The following is a 21,964-nucleotide window of genomic DNA, read 5'->3' as shown; positions in this document are numbered from 1 at the left end:
CGACTCATTTCTGATCTCCACAAACCAATGGGTGACGTCACTCATGCTCTGTCCATTTATATTAACGGTCTATGTGTAGGACACACAGTGGTATGAAAATTAGAAGAGCTTTTATAAACAAACACCGTTATAATAAAAGCAAACTCACGATGTATCCTAGTGCAGCATCTTTTTAAGAGACTATTGATTCTCTTCAGATGCAAATAAATCACACGCAGTGTATTTTAGGCATTGCTCATAATATAATATGTGATCCTTTTTAATGATTTTCTTCAATACAATGCACACTAGACAGGGGTGGAAAAAGTTCTAGGAATACTTTACCTTAGTGTAAAAAGGCTCTCTTACAAGCAAAAGTCCTGCAGTCAAATTCTTACTTCAGTAAAAGTCCAAAAGTATTATCATCACAAATTCCCAATATGCTCAAAAAGGTGCTTCTGAGCGATGTCACACATTTTTTAGGCTACAACATTTTTTGTCACACACAGCAAAAATCTTCTCACCATACGCTAGCTGCCTGTCCCCTGAACAACAAGGGGGTGAGCCTCTCCTCTCTAAGCGAAGCTCCCTATGGCGCCCTATGATCCCACTGCTTCCCTGAAGTCACTGGTGTGGCAACATTTTGCCTTTGTGACTTAGCTAGTTACATAGTTAAACAAACAAGAAGGTAACATATGGAGTTGGCTCCTTCATGGTGCATTCAGGTGCACCTTGTTAACTCTGGGAAACTTATACTGTTATTGTGTAGTGCCGTTCTGCCATCTAGTGGCTATCACTATCCATCTATCTATCTATCGATCTTCGGCATTGTATCAAATCGTGACACCCCTAATAAAAATAGCTCACAATTTTTTAATTGATTAGTTGTTTGGCTACTTGTATAAATTGCGTGAATCTACAAAGTAACTAGTCACTGAAGCTATCAAACAAATGTAGTAGAAATATTTACTTCTGAAATGTAGTAGAGTAGAAGTATAATGTAGCACAAAATAGCAATACTAAGTAAAGTACAAGTACGTCAAAATTGCACTTAAGTACAGTACTTCAGTGAATGGACTTAGTTACACCACATATTCTGGCATTACAGAAGCTAAAAGGTTTTAATCCATTTTCTATATCTCCCGCGTAAATTAGATTGGTCTTAATTATACTAATACTGTATTTCCATACTGCACAGATGTGTAGCACATCATTAGTTTTACAAGTATTAAAGACCCGTTTACAAATGGTGATACCCTGAGAGCTTAAGATTGCTAAATACTTAAATTATTCCTTCATGATTTGTGGATGGTTGCATTTTACTTCTACGTCTCTAAAATTTTGTTAAAACATTTAAAGGGAAAGTTCACACATCATCATCAGCTCTCAGTTTAATTATATGCATTTGAAATGAGTGGGAAATGGCATGAAAGGTGTTAGTCATAGAGAAACGATCTTTCCAACATGACAACATAGTTCTAAATACATTATCTCACACAGTGCAAGTAAATATCTTGAAGATGTCTTTAATAAAATACAAACAAAAATATATGGTTTTGAGGAATATTTTCTTTTATTGCAGAAAGCAGTTCAGTCATCCTTGGGCATAGGAATGTAATGAGGAACCGCCTGAACACACCTCAAGCTTTAACACCACACTCTCCAAACGGTGTCAGTTTTTATATTCTCAAAAGAAAACAAAAATTCACATCAACACAGCGGAGTCTGTTTTGTTTCTAACAGTATGGTAGTGTTGAGTAACTGCTTTACACTGTACCAATGGTAGACAATACTGCATGTGGCTGCAGGGTGATGCATTACACAGTAACACAGCACTGTGCTGTAGAGTTCTCTCAGTGAACAAATAAATGATGTATGATAGCACACAATAATACAGCAATCAGGATTGTAGCGGGGCCATCACACAGAAAGAGAGAGCGAGAGATGTGTCAGACAGCAAAAGTTTGTTATTTTTGTTTATAATGTAAACAGAAAATTTGATAAAAACATGGCATTAACACTGAGAATGGCCTGCAGTAGGTGTCTTAACAGCATTAAAAGATCTGACCTTGAAATTGAGAACTGTCAAAGTTATAGATCACAAAACAACACGGATGGCATGTGTAATGTTGTTTATAATGATGGACAGATGGAAGCTAAGCTGGCCAGTCTCTCTTAAATACGCTTATTCACTTTCATGCAGTTAGGTGAGAAGAGCCATACTATTCAAGAGTAGCATCAATCTTCTCATCTAACTCTTGATAAGGAAGTGGATTTCCCAAAATTTGAAACTATACCTGTAACTGATTGTTAAACTCACTGTACTGCCATTAGCATATAAGCTTGCTAAATGAGTGTAGCCAAAATCCTACACTAAATTCTGTTGATCTCTAGCAGCATCTAAGGATAGTTTTTCTAGTAGTTAAAACACTACAAGTTAAATTCCTGAAACAGCCTCATCCAGCCACACAGGATTCAATAACATTCTTCACTCCCAATTCCAATTTTTTTTTTTTATTTCCTGCTGACTCTGCAGAATCCCACCAAATAAAATATCGCGCTGCGTACAATTATCTAAATCAAAATCAAGTTCAAATAAGTTAACCCTTTAACAAAGCCAAAGTCCTGGTAACCGCAAGACTGTTTGTGTAAAATGTTGGTTTTATTCATTCCACTTTTATAGTCTAATATCTCCCATATCCTACCTCCACACCCTTTGACCAAAGATGTGACAGACTACGATTTGGAGTCATGGCCTTAAATCTCCAGCTGTTCTGAGAGCCAAATGGCTGCTCCAGAGAATGACATCATATCGACAGTGCATCTGATTTGTTTTATCATCCTTTCCTGAACTTTGGCATCTCAGCTGTGAAGTCACTTATCAATAAAGAGATTGAAACCCAGTTGGCTGATTATTCCAGGCTGAGGGAATTTACTCCTAATTTCCACCAGTTGCGGAACAGCTGCAGATCCGCTCTGGAACGGCAGCGGAGGCATAAAGTCTCCATTAAAGTCAATGTGTGTCATTCCACTAACTGCAGAACGGCTGTGTTCCGACTCTGGCAGAGCTCCGGCAATCCGCAGCCCTCCGGAGCAGATACGCAGAGCTTCTATTTTTGCCGGACGCCGGAGAGCTCCGCAGCAGTTTAGCACACGGCAGATAGTCCGGGACGAGAAGTCGAGCACAGAAACAAAATAAAACAGCCAGTTAATTTTCAAAATAAAATAGAACGTGCTCAAGACAAATCGTATTTCCCGGCACTACACCTTGAAAATACAGCACAGAGCTGTTTCCTCTCTACTCCTCTGGGTTTTTGTGGTTCTATTCTACATGAATTTGCGGTCAGTCATCGCCGCAGCCGTTCCGCAACAAATCTGGACCTGGTGGGTATTGACGGACAGCGGAGCACAGAGACGACATGCAGCGGAGCCGATCCGCAGCCATTCTGAAACCGGTGAAAATTAGGAGTTCCTTTGTTCATTTGCGTCTAAGAACTACATGCAAAAAAATGAAATCAAACCAACCAAACCAAACCCATTCCTAGAAGCAACACTAAAGAACAAGCAGAGGCACAGCATGGAATACATGAATATGCTCTATAAATTATAGGGAGAGAGAAATAATGTGAATTCATTAGAATGGATCATGTTAATGGCCAAAGAAGGTGTGCATGAGGAGTGGAGATGCAACAAAAAAAAAAAAAGAGAGAGAAGGAATGTGGATTTAGGAAAAAAAGGAATGAAAATTGCACTGGGGTTACGGGGAGAAGTCAGGGAAGAGAAGCAATTTATGGCCATCCACATGTCTTTATCACTCGCACTCATTTTCCCGAAGTACATTGTACATGTTGACAGTGAGGCCAGATGGATTATCTTCCTTCCGTATTGGCTGTCCAAACCCCTCATCTTCATCATCTCCATCCTCATCATCGTCTGCGTCCCGGTCTCTCTCTTCCTCTGGCTCAGTGCTGGACTCTCCGTCATCATCATCGTCCCTCTCTCCTGTTCCTTCATCCAGTGCAGTCCTTCCTTGCAGTGCAATAATCTCCGACAGGTCTGGGTGATTTTCCCAGTGCTCTGTAGACCATAAATAATCCAAAGAAATACATTAGTTCCACCTACCTGCCATTTAAACCTTTTTAAATACACTTGAAGCTGAAAAGAGGAGTCATGGAAAAGCCTCTTTTACCTTTCAGGCAGCTGTAGCCAGGTGGTTTAAGGCAGAGGCACAATCTGCCATCAACTGCCAACCGCAGGATACTGTTAGCTGCTCTGTAAGCATCGTTGCGAGCTGCTTTTGCTGTCTTATAGCCTCTCCTCTCTGCCCATGCTAAAACATGAAAAGACAGATGGAAGACAGATGACGTGACAGGTGTTCGTGACAGTATAACACATCATGGTGCTGGCTATAATTAAAAGGAAAAGTCTGGTGATGTTCTTTTTCTAATAACCAACACATCTCAAACATCACGGACTCAAAGTGGGGACTGGCTTTTAAAGATGTTTATTCTTTATTGATAATGGGCCACAACTCGGGCAATATATAAAGGCAAGTTGGCCATCTTAATATTTTGGTGTACAAAGGTGGTGGTGAGGTAGGTTTAGCAACTGTGCACATATGGTTCCCAAACTCTCAAAATCAACAACAAACCTTCACACACATCCCAGGCAGTCCAGTTGAGTTCTTCAGACCCCTGGCTTCTATTATGGGCTTTGTTCTCCATTAAACTGGGATGTGTGAGCTTCAGCACAGAGCGGAAAGAGGTCCTTTCACATAGATAACCAACTGAGCTGTAGGGCTCCTGCAGCTGAGACACTGGGTAGATACCTGCCAGAATCTAGAGCAAATAAAACAAAGGCACAGATAACAGACAAGGGGGAGAAAAAGGGGAAAAAAAGCAAAAAATTAAAAAATTAACTGTTTATAAGTATAATTAATTATTAACAGAAAGATAAAATCAATAATCCATCTTTTCAAAGGTGTGCGAGTGCGCTCTTATGAAAAATTATAAAAAATATGTGTTTATTGAGCTAAACAGGTAGGTAAACTCAAAGTCACTTTCAAGTACACAAAAGTGGCGTTGTACCTGCAATTGTTTATTGACCAGTGAGGGGAAAACCAGTCCAGGGCAGTCACAGAGTTTAACTGTCGGGGTGAGGTAGTAAGTCTGGAAGTATTTGGTGTGGCCTGGTGTTCGAGACACGCTCACCACTTTCCTCCCCACCAGGCTGTTTATAACCGATGACTTACCGACATTTGGAAAGCCTGCGGAGGAAAGAAGGGATAGGTTTAAGATCAATCTTTAATATCTACAAATGATATCCCTAATTTGATTTGCTGATGCTAGCCTGAAGCGGTCCAGGGGATTGGAGAAAAAGGTGCTTCATATTTTGATGCAATTATCTTTGTAAGGAAAAACAAAAAACAAAAAAACAGTTGAGGAGTTTCTTAGAAACTGCTTTTTTTTGTGCAAGATTTTGTTTTGGGATAATCCAAAAAAAATGTCACTGTATTCAGCCACAGGATTCTATTTGTCAGTGTAAATTCAGATGTATACCTATGCAGCCCAGTGTGAGAACCCCATCTTTGTACAGCTCATGCGATGGGCTGCTCATCTCCATAGCGCTGTCAGTTTGATGCTCCATCAGTACTGTCTCAGCTCCTTCATCTGGCTGCTCCCCATCCAGATGCTCAGCAACAGCATCTCTCTTAATCTTCCGCTCCCAGCTGGATAGGTCAACTTTTAAAACGAGAAGTAACATTTGAAACAAATGTGAATGTGCAAAGAGTCACGTTTACAGAGACAACTAGGCAACAAAGAGGTTTTTATGTCTTCATTATGAGTATGCAAGATTAGAAGTGGACAGACACCCACCTTTCCCTGCTGTGATTTCCTGACAGGCCTTCAGGATATCTAAAGGACCTCCAGCGTGACTCCAGTCAGCCTTCTTTCTCATCCTCTTCTTCTGGAGCACTACAAGTCAGCAGACAGACAGATGGTACATATTCTCAATGCAACAAGAGTCAGTCAGGTTATTCTGATGATGTTGCACTACAAAATAAATTCACTGAGTGGCAGGTTTATTGCAATTTCAATGTCTGTCTATTGTTATCTTTTCCATCCTCTATCCGACTACTTTCTCCCTGCCTACTACTCTCCCTCTCCTCCTCACCTGTGCTGTAGGGCTGTCCAGGGTGGGAGGTGAAACAGACTATTTGCAGGTGGGGGAACTGGGAGGTCATGTAGTGTTTCCAGGCAATCACCATTGGCGGAGGACACAGGTCAGCTTTGTTCAACACCAGGATCACCTGCTTGTGAATTTCTCCTGTGATGTAGTGGTACAGAGCTGGAGGGAACTGCAGCACCTGGGTGGTGTAAATGAGGACACCCATTTTTAAAACAGCAATGATTACCTATTCAACAAATAAACTACTAGATCATATCATTATTAATAGAAATTAGACAAGTTGTGCTGTTTCTAACTTAACATTAATGCTGGAAGCTGTAAATAGAGAAAGTGAATTCACTTAAACACAAACAATATCTGGCTTGAAAGTTAGAATAAGTAGGTCAGGAGCTGAAGTCTTATAATTAGAACCAAAGAACTGGATTTAATTTACCCTGGAAATGAAGTCATGAGTAACAAATTATATTGACACAACTCAAAGACATAAGCCTTAAATAAAGAACCTTAAATAAACCTATTTCCCTCACTTTATCAACAAAACTACAATGCAAAGGATTTAATGAGAAATATATGAAAGAAAACAAATTAAATGTGAAATATTTTGAGACATTGCTAAACTGAACTGTTGATCTAAGGGTCTAATTTATCCAAATACATGCAATGACTATTTCATTTGTTGTCAAACTAACTCCCTAAATGTATTTCTTTTTTAATTATTATTATTTTTGGCTTTTATTGCCTTGATTTACAGGACAGATTTGGTTGGGAAAGTGGGACAGAGACAGGTCATGACGTGCAGCAAAGGGCCGCAGGACGGAACCACAACTGTGGCTCCTGGGACGAGGACTGAGACTCTGTAAATGGGGCGCACGCCCAACCAGGTGAGTAACCCAGGCACGCACTAAATGTACTTCTTTGTTCAGTACTGATTGTCTTTAAATCTTTCCTTGTTATCAATATTACTGTTATTTTGTCTTGACATTCTCCAAGATAGAGCATCATACATGTATCAAAATAAAAAATAAGGCCCGTTATAATGAGAACAATCATTTTAGGTGGCTGTATAGGCAAACAAAAACATGACAAATTTGAAAATGTGTGTCAGTTAAAGAAACCGATAAATAATCAAGACCATGTCAGATATTTAGACACTATATCTCCATCTAGTGGTCTGATCCATTCCGCAAGATTTTGCTTACCGGGTGCCTGATGTCCACGATGAGCAAGATGACATCTGACATCTCCAACACTCTCCATAGCTGCCTCCAAGTCTAAAAGAATGAAAAAAGAAATGGGGAGTAAGGTGGAGTGTAATACTGTAAACAAAACAAAGTCATGTCCATTTATGAATTCACAATTTCTGTTCTTATTCAGCAGGACAAATTATTAGGAAAGAATGGTAAATTAAGATTTTTTTAAACTAAAAGCACTATAAGATAATATTTATTGATCTGTTTAACGTAATGTTTATTTTTAATACTATAATAAGTAATAATAAAAATAATAATAGTAGTATCCAGTTAAAAAGTCATCATCTCTAGATTACTGAGAGATACTTATTATAGCACCAGCTGTTTCTGCTGTGATGTGCCTCCTGAGCTCCAACCACGCTTTGAAATTCAATGATCTGCAGGGATTTTACATTTTTACAGCCCGAGCCAGACTGAGCCATATCAGAGCATGATGATACTTTGTCCCCAGTGGAACATACCAGACAATACACATGCATGTAAAACAATTCTTACATATCCTCACATGATCTAACTTCACCACAATGAAATATTCAGTTTATGGTATGTTCTGCCGTTATATACTGGATAACAGGCTCGCCGGTTATGTCGTAGCAGGATTACTTCATGAGGTTATTTTTGGTCAAACATTTTAACAAGATTCATAAATACTCATTCTGCACAGAAAAGTTACTGCTTTCAACTTTTAGTATCTTAGTAGTTTCAAATTTAGTACATAAAATGGAGTGAATTGTGACTTGCTGGATGAAATGCTAGGACAAAGACTGGAAAAGTATCTGAACTGTGGCAGTACATATACACTAACAACTGTAAGTTTATTTGGATTGTTAACACAAAAAATGAAGCCGCATTATTCACATTGCCCCACATCTGGTAACCTAGCACTGGCCCTTTGATGGTCAAAAACCACTGGAGAGTGTATGAATTTAGTAACTTACCTCCAGGTTGTGCTCAAAGTGGCTGAGAGAGCCAGTGGGGTTTCTGGCGTGCATGTCATCCAGGTAGTCTCTATACATCTTCTCCTCTTTCCTCAGCAGGTTCTCTCGTGTCATCTCATAACTCCAAGGCGGTCGTCGTGGGAAACCAAGACCTGGCAGTGAATAATTAAGTTTTAGTGACCCACTCAATTAACTTACTCTATTCATCTCTTGAGCTTATTTTGAGGATGTCATGTGGAAAGCATTAATAAACAGCCAGACCTTTATCTGAGGGGAAGATGTCATTGATGCTGATCTCAAGTTCTTTGTCCGAAACTGGCTGGAGCACCTTCTCCCTGGCCAACTTCTTCCTCTTTTCCACTTCCTCCTTACTCTCTTTCTCAAAGTGCAGTCGGAACCTGAAGACAGGAGGGATGTCTTAGTCAAAGTTAGACAATACAAAGTATAGTGTTTTCTACAGCTTAATTAGACCAATCAAGAAAGCCATTCCCAATAAAACAAAGTCACATTGCTAAACAACTAGCCTCCTTTATTTACTACATGCATGCTCTGACATGTTGTTCCAATGAATTATCACAGAGTGGCAACTTTATTATCAAATCAAGCATCCTACTACTACTTCAAGCAATGCATTTTAGGTACCACTGACTGTCAAAGAACAGACACAAAATGCACAATGTGTATCCATCTCAGCAGAATTGTACATCTTGCAGAAAAACATTCTTTTAATTAAAGTAAATCAAATGGAGTATTAATAGTGATATCAACTCACCTATTGGGGTCATATCTACCTTCTCTGCCAAAGGGCTGTTGATTTATCTTCCGAACATCAGTGGTCTCACTGTCTGAGGTGTCCGACTGTCGCTCTCCTCCTCGCTCCGCACTAGCATTGCGGCTGCTAGGCCCTGAACCTGTGTCACCTGGAAGTCAGGGGTAAAGATCAGATATCACAGTCAAACACCGAATGATATCCAATACCAATGTCTACTTTTTCCACTTATATCAACTGTCACAGATAGTCAATATGCTTCTAATCAGGTGACCTCAGCAAAGTCCCAACTTAGGAGGATATGTGGTTTCTTCATGGGGCTAAATACAGACTTTAATTGACATGACCCGCAAAAAACACTTTCAACTTAGGAAAAATAAAAAAAGATTTAAGTTACATGTGCTTGTTTCAAATTGTTGTGGCTCTACAATAGCCACCTGCACTGATGAAATTATGATGTTTGACCTTGGTTAATAATAGGTAGTTTGACCTACTAAAGCATCTTCTGGAATGACTTCATACTTGGTTACATTACATTATATATTTTTATTGTAATATTTCTATTCTATATTTAAGTTATTTGCAATTGCAGTACTTGTTCCTCTCTTGTTGTTTATTCCATTTCATATATGTACTGTGTATTGTATGCACCAAATACACCAAGTCAAATTACATGCAAGTGAAAACGTATTCAATAAATATCTTTCCGATTCTGAACAGACAGACTGGCCTTGTTTTAATGAGTCACTTTCTTACAAGTCATGGTATATTTGAACTCAGAAAGACCTAAAGAAATGTTCAAAGTGCCTTACTGGTATTATATTTCAAAATAGGGTTTTGAAATAAAATAATGTAATGTGCCTGAATATATTTCAAGCACATGGAAATCTTTAAGCCAACATCAGATCAGTGTTAAGTTATTTTAAAATTGCTTAGTGACAGTAGACTACCCAACGGCCTCTACTAATTTGGCACTCTCTTGTATCATTAAGATCTAAAATGTAAATGGTTATGCAATTTCTGACGCTTCTGCAACAAACGCACAAGCCTGTGCTATTCTGTTGAACTGTTTACACCATGGACAGGGGACATTAAGAGATGCTGCACCCATTAAGTCTTTAGTCAAGTTACGTCACATTGGTTGTTATTATAGCTAACATTAGCTAACAGAAAACATTGAGGTTTATTTTACAGGCTTAAATATGTGGTTTGATGCTCTACTTAAAATATAACATTACACACAGAAGAACTACATTTAACTTAGCTAGCTAGCTCTGGAGCAAGAACCGTTAGCTAACTGCTAACTCTAGCATGGAAAAGCTACAGCACATGACGTTACCTCTCTTTTTCTCCCGTTTGACCTGTAGCTGTTTCTTCTTCTGTTTGTTGCTAAATGGCTTTTTCCGTGGCATAGTTAAAAAAGTAAGCTGGATAATGTATATATATGTACTGCGTATTGCTACCTACAGCTTGCTTGTTGGCGTTATTTACATGGATGAAGTTTCTCGACTCCTACACTTTTTAGTGACGCCATATCCACTGCAGACCACAGAGAATGGTGGACGAGACCACGTTTCAGTGTTCTCAGACTGCCCGAGTTCAGGTCTTATTGGCTTTAGTTAGATGATCTTATTTAGAATTAACCTTACACCGAGTACACAGCCTTACTCCAAGTAATATTATGTACCAACAAAATGTTGCCTTAACTGACATTAAATCCCCTCCTCTTTAATGGCACAGTCCACTTTTGTAAACACCTCACTTTCACATTCCAGCACGCATGCTTACATGATGCAAAGTAGCATCATAGAGTAAGACTAGCATGTAAATCTCAATCTCAAATATCCTGGTAATAGTGTTTCTTGACTAAAGTAAAAAGGTATTTCCATGTTATGATTGCAGACCTAACACAATTTGTCAAATATGGTTATTACTAAATCGACAGAAAATTAATCAATACCTATTTTGACAACTGAAAACACTTTACATTTTTCTAGATCAAAATGGCAACATCAAAACAAAGCTATATACATACATATACATATATATACATATACATATATATACATATACATATATATATATATATGTATATGTATTATTTTGGACTGCAATCTAAAAGGTCAACTTTAGCAACTTTAGCTTTTGGACATCGTTATGGGCACATTCAATATTTTATGAGATTTTATAGGCTGAATGATTGAAATTTTTTTTAGTAACAGCCCTGAATCAATATTCCTATATAAAACCACTGTGGCAAATAAATAATAAATAGATTAGGATTTGACTGAAACATATGAGAGGGTTTATTGTAGAATAAGCCAGAAAAAAAGAGACAAATTTCATGTGTCAGTATTTCTATAAAGAACTATTATTAACATTGTTATCATGGAAGTATCATAGCAGGAACACATTTGGATAACATTACTTTTAGGACATACACAAAAAGCAGTACAATAGGATTACATGAAAAGTGAACCATCACTTCCTAAAAGGTCTTGTGAAAGCCTGCGAATGGGTAAATCGGTTATATGGATTATCACATCTTTTGAACACACAATCATACTTTATAAACTGGTAGTAACTATATATGCTTGATTGATATTTTCTCTTTCCTGAAAAGGAAAATTACCTCTACGTTGATTTTAAGGTTAAAAAGAAATAATTGCAGTCATGTATTTTACAATATAGTAGAGGTAATAACATTGATGTAAAAACTGAAAGCCTCTGTATGAAAGTACAAAAATTTACTTTCACAGTCAACTACTATTTCCCTCAACAGAGAGACCATAAATTGCTATGGCCAGAGCTGTATTTGTAGGGAAGAGCATGAGGTGATGAAACAACAATTAGGAGAAGCACTTGACTCTCTTCCTATCATAAAACCATCACTGTGATGGACTGAAACACACTTTATTGCAGCCTTTACATGCACTTTCTACTCAGACAGGACAGCTAAGCAAAAGGAAAACAAATCAAACAAGGCAGACAGAGAAAAAGACAAATAAAAAAATAAAGTCAAATTATAGTCTTCAGTATGTCATGTCACCATATTGTTTGTCCTGTCTGCCTCAAACCATCAGCCAGGCACAGTCACGTGTTCCAAAGTTCCTATCATCTTCGTATTGCTTTTATTCCTCGACTCTCCGTCCCCAATTTCTTGAATCAATTTTAACACACCCCCAAACTCCCTCCTTGTCGTCCCCTTTAAGAGTTAAGATGCTCCACTTGAATGGTGGATGCTGACACAGTGAGACAGAGGTTCTTGTGGGAAGTAATGTCAGCTATGCTGACAGGTTTGTACTGGATGTCACTGGCAGACACTGTCTTGTATTGTTGCAGGTCAAATGGACAGGAGATGGTTTCTGTCTGGGGGTAGTTGCTCTGACTCTGTCCTTGCTGGCCTCCGCCCGCTCCTCCGCTCCCAGCTCCCCCAGGTTGGCTTGATCTTCCATCTGCGCCGTCTACCCGGCTCTGACCCTGGCTTTGGTTCTGTTGTGCGGTCTGTGCTGCTGGTGCAGTTAGCTGGTCTGGGTTGTGTTTCTCCATGTGTTTCACCAGATACGTCTCCTAAGATGAGACGAGATGATAGGAAGAGGGGAACCAAGGGACACATGATTACATTGTGTAAAATAGCTGTCAGATCCCTGATTCATAATGTTTCATGTATAACTGCGCTTCAGAAATAGACATTTGTCTTACTGAGGTATAAGTGCGGTTGCAGAGACCACATGAGTAGATCCTCGCGTGCTTGACCGTGTGTGTAGACATGTGCACCTCCAGGCTCGCTGCATCTATGTATCCTTTATTGCAGTTGGTGCACTTGTAGGGCTTGTCCTTGTTGTGTTGACGCCGATGGGACTGGGACAATATTGGTAATTGAAGACAAAAGTTTTACAATGCAGTGACTGAGACAAGGAATAACTAACACATTATATGCACTCTCTGTATGAGAAGAAAATGAAAACATTTCACACCTGTAAATTTGAGAGTTGCGTGAAGGATTTCTCACAACCTGGTTGGATACACTTGTATGGCCGATCTCCGGTGTGAATCCTGAATAGATAAAAGACAAACAAACACCAGGGTTGTTGTTGAGACCACCTAAAACAAGACCAAGTCCTCAGCAAGACCAGAGTGTATCGAGGCCGAGACAAAACCGAGACCAGATTTGTGTTTGACAGTTAGAGCATCTTTTCCTCTTTCCTGCATTCACTTTCTTGGGAGAGTGAGTAAAGAGGGGAGGGGGGTTCCACAATAACCAATTTCAAATTAGATTTGAGTCAAGTTATTTGGCAAATTTTAACACATGGCCTAAATCAGACGGTGCACAGGCAATTTAGCGAAATCCCTGCAGTTGTGGTGGTGGCTAGACCGGTCTTAATAAAATCTTGAGTCCTCTTTATTTGAGACCGAGTAAAAATGTGGTTGAATCAGAGTCAAGACTGAGACCTTCAAAAATTGGTATTGGTATTGAGACCAAGACCAATCTAGAGAACATCATCAAGGACAGCGCCCACCCTGGCTCTGATCTGTTTGACCCGTTGCCCTCAGGAAGGCGCTACAGGTGCACCAGAGCACGGACTAACAGACTCAAGGACAGTTTCTTCCCAAAGGCCATACCCACCAGGTCTCCCCCCCCCCCTTTGTTTTCTCTGCTCTACCTATGCTTTATATTGCTATATTGTTATATTTTATATTTTTATATTTCGTGTCAACACTGTAAAGGGGTTGCTTCAATCTCATTGCACAGGTACTGCATTTGTGTATCATGACAATAAAGGCATTCTAATCTGTTAAAGAGAGCTGTGGTTGTTGGCGGCCCATACCCTGGTAGGGGTGACGGGCAGTAAGTAAAAGTAAAAAATCTATTAAAGACCGATCTAGAGTACTAAAACACTGACAATCACATACATGTACATACACAGACTCCTATCACTTAATGGTGATCTAACCTGACCGCAGAAAGACGCTGAGGCAGATGAGAAACCCAAGACCAGTAACTCACTCACCTGTTGTGCTGCTGAAGATGACTGAGCTGTCTGAAGCACTTTTGGCAGTAGGAGCAGGTGTAGGGTTTCACTCCAGTGTGGATGCGGACATGTTGGGCCAGGTAGCTGGAGTTGGCAAATGACTTGGTACAATGGGGACACTTATGAGGCTTTGACTCTGTGTGGTTCCTGCTTAGGGGAGACAGGAGGGTAAAAGACAAAAAGGAAAAAGGATTGTAAAGGTAGACTGAGAAAAAAAACATACGATACTGTGCTTGGCACATGTTGCAAAGTTTTTCAAAATTTTTCAAAACCTGTCAAGAAAGTTACTGCAAACAAGTGAAGAGAAGCACACAAATATTTGGCAAACTGTTAACAAAACACAAAATCTGTATAATTTTACAGTTGTACTGCTCTACAGAGTCAGTTGTAATTTAGATTTCTTAAAATGTAATGTATTCATAAATACACATCACAATCACAGAATAAAGCAAAAGTCTGAATTATTTTGACTCTGCCCTATATATACACATGTATCTTTATGCCCTGGATGATTTGGATGTATAAACAGAAGAACAAAATATTGAATGCAATAAATGTAATTCAAACGGTTTCACAAATTCATCCATAAAGATCAACATTCCTCCAGAAATGACTGTAAATGGATTTGATGACAGCCAAAACAAAACAGCAACAGATTACTACAAACTAAGCAGAGAGCAGGAAAGCAGAGCATGACAGCAAAGGATTGCTATCACACATCGCCATTCAATGGGGAATTTAAGAAAAAGCATTGAAAAGGAAGTATACCAAACAACAACACAATAGGTTAAATGGGGAAGCATGAGACTGCCTTTTAACCTTCATTTCAACATGTTTTTCTAAATGTGCGTGTTTCTGCTGAGGTAGCACTGGCAGGAAAAATGACATGCAAATAAAAGAAACATGTAAAGTGGGGAAAATGCAATGCAAACAAGTATGGAGAAAAGCCAGTATTGTACACATACACACAAAAAGAAAAAAGGGTAATTATTATCATGGTAGAATTAATATAACTGAGCTCCATGCATTTCAAATGGCCGTTCTGATTATTGTATAAATATGGAAAATCTTCTCATGGACAAAGCCCAAACTTAAAAAAGGTGTCATTTGAGTTTTCTGAAAAAGTCACTTCTGGATGGAACTGGTAGCCAACATCTACATGGCAGTGTAATACATGTCTGCACACTCCTCTAATCTCTTCTCCCGGAGGAAGAAAAAGACAGGAGTCTGGACTTCAAAAAGGGGACTTGGCAGGACAAGTTAAGAGGACAGGGGAATATGGTACGTGGTCTAAAACGGGGAGGAGGGGTCTGCAGTACCGTGTGTGCTGCTGTAAATGACTGAGCTGCCTGAAAGATTTCTGGCAGTAGGAGCAGGTGTAAGGCTTGGCCCCGCTGTGGATGCGGATGTGCTGGGCCAGGTAGCTGGAGTTGGCGAATGACTTGGCGCAGTGAGGACACTTGTGAGGTTTGGCCTCTGTGTGCGACTTGGAGTGGATCTGCATGTCAGACTTACTGAGGAAGGTCGCCGCACACATCCGGCACCTACAGGCGGAGAGACACAGAAATGGGAGGGCGGGATGGAAGAACAAGAAGAAGGAAGAGGGACACGTATACAGAAAAGAGACACAAGAGAAGATGGAGAAGGAAAAAAAAGGAAAGGAGGGTGGAGACAGGGCAATGAAGCTTTGACCCACAGAAATAAATAATATATGATAGAAAATGAAACTCACAATAAAAAAGAAAATGAACAACATAAGATATATCAATGAAGACAGAAGGGGGAGGGGGAAAACACAGGGAAAGATGCCAAGGGAGAAATCAGTGAAAACTGACAGGGAAAGGTACGTAGATACTACAAAAAGAGAAAGAGCAGGACACAAGAGTGCCTGAGAGTTTAAACTCAAAGAGCATGCTGTATAAAGTTCAAGAGGACAGTAGAGGGCAGGTAGCGATTCATGTCCAGTGTGTGCAGAGGCGGAGAGAGCGTCTATGAAGCACTGATGGATTTGTATCTCAAATACATTTAGAGAAGGAATCAACCCTCCACTATAAAGCAGGCACATTCTGCCACAACATGCAGTGAAGTGTGTTTAGAAGATGCGTATGTGTGTGCCAGATGCTTATGCAGCAGCACCTAGTTTACCTATGAAAGCTGATCGTTTCTATTTCGATTTGAAAAGAACACAGAGGAACTGGTGTGTTTGCATTCCACAGCTAAAGCGAGGAGGGGAAGCATGACAGGTGTTTGTATTTCGGGCACCGTACCTGTATGTCTTAGTGCTGTCTTTTGGGCCATGGTCTTCCTCTGACAGCTCATATGGGTCTCCGGTCTGATGATGCAAAGATGCCACCTGTCAAAAATAATATTGTTGTTTATATGTTGATTGATTTCATCTATCTATCTTCTTCTATTTTAAGATTTCCCTTTCTACGTCTGTATTTTCTTACCTGGCCACCAGCTGTCAGATGAGCCAGTATTAGTGTTTCATTTCCTGCAGGACCGACCCTAGACACTGTTGTCTTCTTCTTTCTGCCTCGTTTAGAGGGCGCCGGCATCACAACAACATGGGACGCTCCGTCCCCTTCTTTTTTGTCTACAACAAGATCAACAGCACAAGTAAAGAGAAGAGAATACTCTCGAGTCCTTCTGTATATTAACTGTCCTCTACGGGTTGGTTTGTGGCTATATCAATATCAAACGGATAATCAAAGTATGGTGCAGGAAGTCTCATGTTTTTAACTGTGCTTATTTTTTCAGGTGTGATTAACATTTGAGTAAGGACATCATGATAAAAAAAAATTCTTACTGAAAGTCTGTCTTTACTGTCTTTTTAATATTATTAAAAAAATGAAGATCATAAAGCCCTAAATATAGATTCCTACAAAAAAAATTAAATAAATAAGAGCACAAATGTACCAATATTTTATAAGCAAGCTGTGACAGCATTAGCTGCATGTGGAAGACTTTTTAAAACTGATTCACTTAAAGGCGTATAACCGTAAGTTACTGGCACAGCCTTGATAAGAAATAAACCATCTGCTGCTTATTTTCTGGGTTTATTGCTTTATGTCAATCTGCGCTTTAATGCTGAATTGGGTTCATAATTTAGAGATATCATTAAGAGAACACTGAACAAAACTTAATTTTATTTTCTCTTTCATGGCATAGCATAGTAAGGACACTCACAGAAGCCGACAGTGTTGCAGAATTACAAATTGTAATGAGAGCATTTGTCACAGAAAATGTTATTAAGGCAGTACATTTTAGATCTATATACAAGATATATCACATGATATGTGTGTCATCATCATGTGTGTTTTACCTGCAGAATGGAGTGCTGAAACAATCATGGTCGTTGCTGGATGACCAGAGACAAACGACTGAGAGGAGGTGGGAGAGACTAGTGTTCCCTGAGGAGTTGTGATGACCAGACCCGCTTCATGGAAAGTGACAAAGATACAAACAAACAAAAAAGATCACATATTACAAAAGGTAAACTATAGGCGGTACAAAAAATTCAGAGTTGATCCTTGTGCACGGTGTTATTCCCATGATTATAGTCTGTCCTAGAAGTTCAGTAATTTGTCTAGAATTCCCGGCTAGTCCATTTGAGAACAAAAAAAAATAAATTATGTACCATATACAAAGCGTGGAACTGTCAAGATGGCACTACAAAAGAGTGTGACAGTGACAGCACAGCACTGCTGTTCTATTATTTGAAAGGAAGGCCTGAGGTTGTAGCGTGAACGGAGACACACAGGTGTTCCTTTTACCCACGGCAATGTGTGCTCTTAGCCCACAGTGCTGCTTGAAGGTAACTGGAATTTCAAATTCTTCTGATGAACTAAATCATTTATTGCATCACTGTTATGTTATGGTTCGGAACTAAACTTTACCCAACCTCAACCTTTGGGTTTTTGTTGTTTTGTTTTACATTGGTCTGATTTTACTTTGCCCTTTGATCATTATATATTAAGTCATGTATCGCGGAAGAAAACATAACTAGTCTCAAACTGAGAAAGATCCAGAGGCTTCTCCATGCAGAGACACTCACCTGCTGTCATGATGCCTGTGGAGGGGACAGACAGCATGTTCTGGGTGCTGTGAGCAGGGTGGAGGTGGGCCACACTACAAGCCTGCCCTCCTCCATCTGTCTTTGTCCCGGGAGTGGGGATGGTGAGAAGAGCTGTTTGGTAGTGGGATGCAGGGGAAGAAGAGAAGGAAGCATTCTTTTCCTGTTGCTCTTTCACCTTGTTCAGGAACATGGCGTTCTCAATCTGTCATTAAAGAGGAGGTTTTTCATCTGATTACTCAGAATGGTCTCCCTCAATCCTGTTGTTGTCAAAAAACAATCCTAATAAAAATTATGATTTATTGTTCACACTTACCTGTCCGGATACAGTGGGGATGGGAGACCAGAAATACGATGAATTAAAATGAGAGTCTTCCATCATTTCTGCAATTACACAAAAGCAGCAAGCATTAATTACTGGTTTGCTGTGTGGTAATATTGAACACAATTTAATTTAGGAATACGTAGGACTGGGCAATGTATTGATGTTGTAGCGATATGAGACGAGATATTGTCTTAGATTTTGGATATATTGTACTATGGTAAGTGTTGTCTTTCCCTGGTTTTACAGGCTGCATTACAGTAAAGTGATGTCATTTTCTGAACTTACCAGATAGTTCTAGCTGTTGACCTAGTAAATACTACCACCAGTTACTTTGCAATAAAAAAAATAACATAAAAATACTAAAAAGACATAAACAACAGTGCACATCCCATAACAGTTAAAGGACCAATCCTTCTTAACTCAAATTACATTTAAATTTACATTTAAATTAATTAAATAAGTGCAAAAAACCTCAACCACAAAATTAACAAAAAAAGTGTAACCAATTATCATTCCCAACTTTACTGAGAGATCTTTAATACAAGACCTAACTCTATTTACCGTTAAGGTGTAATATATGTGAACATAGTACTACAGGCTTACATTTCTAACTAGGAAGACATCAATAAGGCAAGTGATTCCCCAATGTCTTTATGATTATTATAATCATTAATTTTTTTTAAATGGCCCAGCCATATATTGATGTTGTAGCGATATTGTGATATGAGACTAGATATCGTCTTAGATTTTATATATATCGTATATATACGTATACGTATATACGTATATATATATATTATCGTATAATATGGTAAGTGTTGTCTTAACCTGGTTTTACAGGCTGCATTACGGTAAAGTGATGTCATTTTCTGAATTTAACAGACTGTTCTAGCCGTTCTAGAATATTTATCAAGATTTTTATCAAAAATCTCATTGTGTAAATAACATTTTGTTAAAACAAACTCTATTTCACCCACTACAAGAATTATGCATCTTGTAGCAAAATATCAGATACAATTGTAGTACTCCTCAAGACTTGTAACAAGACTTGAGTGCTCAAAATCAGTGGAGTTCCCCTTTAATTTCCACATAGGGCCCCTCTTTAAGGCGTGGTCTCCAGATCAGGTAATAAAGCTGGACCAACCATAAGGGCTTTAGCATCGTCAATTGATACAGCATAATATTCTGACATTATAGCCTATATGATGGCTGAATTCCATTTAGCTGCTTCAGTTTCCTCATATTGTGCATGCAGGCTCACTGACACACTGTCCCTGTTTTCCTACTATGACAAGTCAACATATCTTACCACAAACTAATTGCAACACAGTGAATCTGGGGGTCTGAGGGCCCCTGCAGTTGTGGGGCTCTTGGGGCAGTTGCTCACTTTGGCTGTTTGGTCATTCAGCCTTAGGCCCAGCCTTGTATGATCCTAAAGGAAAAATTACAATTAAAGAAAAAAAAAAAAAAAGAGTTAAACGAAAGGTATTCTGACTGACAAGGGAAATATATAGTTTTAATAACTAACTGATTAGCCAATGTGTTTTGTCTCTGAGATTAAGATTATTAAAAAGAAAATGTATAGCGTTACGTTTCCATTAAATTAGGCCTATGCCCCTGTAAAGTTAAATACATCAAATATATGATGCAATGTTCAGCTTTCTATACTGGACTTCAACTGTAAGGTGTGAATTGTATTGGTTTGAGGACCACCATACAATAACTGACCTCGATTGTGGGTTGTAGGCTATTTACAGCAAACACAACTTCTTAGCTAGAAGTTGGCTCAACAGACCCACATCACGCTTAATAACAACAACACACCAAACCTAAAGGTAACTTTTATGAAATGCCACAAATCAGCTAAATGCATTGTTTACAACAGGCCGTAGCTCAACAGAACGACTCAATTTCGACTGCTTGCATCTTGTAGTTAATCAGGCCCGACGTGCTGATTAACATACAGTTAGCTAGCAGACAGCACAGTGTGTCTGTAGTAACGTTACCCTCCTGTAGCTGCTAAGGAAGAAAATAACAAGCAAAGCAAAAAAAAAAAAAAAAAACCAAAGGATAAAAAAAATTGAAGCGAAAGAAAAAAACCAATAGACCATCCTTACAGACTTCCGGCTGTGGACGGGTGGAGAAGCGGCAGCAGAGTCATGTAGCTAAATCTATCAAAAACACTACCGACTGCTCAAAGAATAGTAGCGTTTACCGGTGACGACTACGTCTCCCTCCCCGGAACTCCCGTAGCTCGGGACAATTTGGACACAGTTTCCAAATAAGTCCAAATTCCTGCAAACCAGTGAAGTTTTTTTTTCCTTTTTTTTTTTTTTTTTTTTTTTTTTTTTAGATTTTGTTCTCCCTCCGGTGAAGCAGCTGCATTCGCCTCGTCTATCTTCACTTCCCCCGGATAACGCCGTCAGACAAAAGGAGTGTGTGTATGTGCTGATGTCACTTCCTGTAACTGAGGGACAGTTAAATAAAAAACCTTCTGAAATGCAACATTCCCTCGGTCAGTTGGTATCTTGACAACGGCGGTAAATGGCCATCTACACAGATTTGAACCTCTTTCGTACATGGTTGTTTGGTTTTACTTTGATAGAGTTTAAGTTGTGAGTGGAGGCAAGCTGCGTTTAAGTGCTTTCGGAAGTAATAGTGCCGTAAGTGACAGGGTCATGAAAAACTTTGAATCGTTCCTTCCAATAAATTTTGTTCTTCTAAATGACAAATTATTCCTTCATATTACTAAATTGTGCGCGTAATTCACGCCACCCCAATTTTAGTAATGGAGGCCTATACCCTCGAATTCCCTGGAGGAATAAGGTGTGCCCTGAGATTAAAACTAATTTGTTTCTGACTCATTCAGTCTCAAATGAATAACTCTAACTATTAACCTGTATTCTGTAAATGTTTGTCCTCCTCACACCAGGAGGCCCAGCTGTTCCCAGACCATATTAGGCCTTCAGGTCCCTGAGCGTCTGGAGCCCTGGAGCAGTTGTCCCATTGTTAATCCAGCCTTGAGACTGAGGGATCAGGGTGCCCCTATAGTTACAAGCTTTGATATTTTATAGCCTTGATCTTTGTAACTTGTTCTAGCTTCTCAAATGTGACAATTTGTTGATTGTCCTTGTCCTATTTGAGTCAGTTGTTTAGTTCAGTTTTAGTTTAAACCGTGCACGAATTTGATGGTTACAGCCTGTGTTGTCGACAGTAAAAAAAATATGAATAAATAAAAATAAAAAGGTTATTATAAATGCTGAATGGCATTGTTTCTTGTCTAATCATGTGTATGTGCAGATGCCACATTCGTTTTTGTGTAACAAAATATCGAACTGCAAATGGCTGTCCTATGAAAGCTATGCTAAATCTCCCAAATGAAACAGCTATTATGACTTTGTTTTGT

At 39.2% G+C, this 21,964-nt stretch overlaps 2 protein-coding genes across 4 annotated transcripts; both read right to left on the bottom strand.

The window, feature by feature from the left end:
• Positions 1 to 3,451: 3,451 nt before the first annotated feature.
• On the bottom strand, positions 3,452 to 10,693 carry gnl1 (guanine nucleotide binding protein-like 1). Its single transcript, XM_034874194.1, has 12 exons — positions 10,465 to 10,693; positions 9,129 to 9,276; positions 8,618 to 8,754; positions 8,357 to 8,508; positions 7,368 to 7,439; positions 6,154 to 6,346; positions 5,856 to 5,954; positions 5,538 to 5,720; positions 5,067 to 5,245; positions 4,631 to 4,817; positions 4,169 to 4,309; positions 3,452 to 4,056 (listed from the first exon to the last, which is right to left on the bottom strand). Exons 1-12 carry the CDS (start codon positions 10,535 to 10,537, stop codon positions 3,791 to 3,793), a joined length of 1,830 nt encoding a protein of 609 aa, XP_034730085.1. The 5' UTR covers positions 10,538 to 10,693; the 3' UTR covers positions 3,452 to 3,790.
• A 717-nt stretch (positions 10,694 to 11,410) lies between these two features.
• On the bottom strand, positions 11,411 to 20,961 carry znf384b (zinc finger protein 384 b). Of its 3 annotated transcripts, none has more exons than XM_034874215.1 (12): positions 20,774 to 20,961; positions 19,868 to 19,990; positions 18,550 to 18,617; positions 18,216 to 18,438; positions 17,484 to 17,597; positions 16,609 to 16,754; positions 16,426 to 16,511; positions 15,478 to 15,702; positions 14,138 to 14,305; positions 13,103 to 13,181; positions 12,828 to 12,986; positions 11,411 to 12,695 (listed from the first exon to the last, which is right to left on the bottom strand). In XM_034874215.1, exons 3-12 carry the CDS (start codon positions 18,613 to 18,615, stop codon positions 12,333 to 12,335), a joined length of 1,629 nt encoding a protein of 542 aa, XP_034730106.1. In that variant the 5' UTR covers positions 18,616 to 18,617; positions 19,868 to 19,990; positions 20,774 to 20,961; the 3' UTR covers positions 11,411 to 12,332. The 3 variants fall into 3 exon arrangements, with proteins under 3 accessions (XP_034730106.1, XP_034730105.1, XP_034730107.1); XM_034874214.1 differs by having other exon boundaries at positions 20,676 to 20,913; XM_034874216.1 differs by lacking the exon at positions 15,478 to 15,702 and having other exon boundaries at positions 20,676 to 20,918.
• Between the last annotated feature and the right edge of the window lie 1,003 nt (positions 20,962 to 21,964).

Source organism: Etheostoma cragini, chromosome 6 (genome assembly GCF_013103735.1).
Source record: "Etheostoma cragini isolate CJK2018 chromosome 6, CSU_Ecrag_1.0, whole genome shotgun sequence".
Taxonomy (NCBI): Eukaryota; Metazoa; Chordata; class Actinopteri; order Perciformes; family Percidae; genus Etheostoma; species Etheostoma cragini.
Note: the sequence above shows the minus strand (reverse complement) of the source record. Positions and strands in the feature narration are given on the sequence as shown.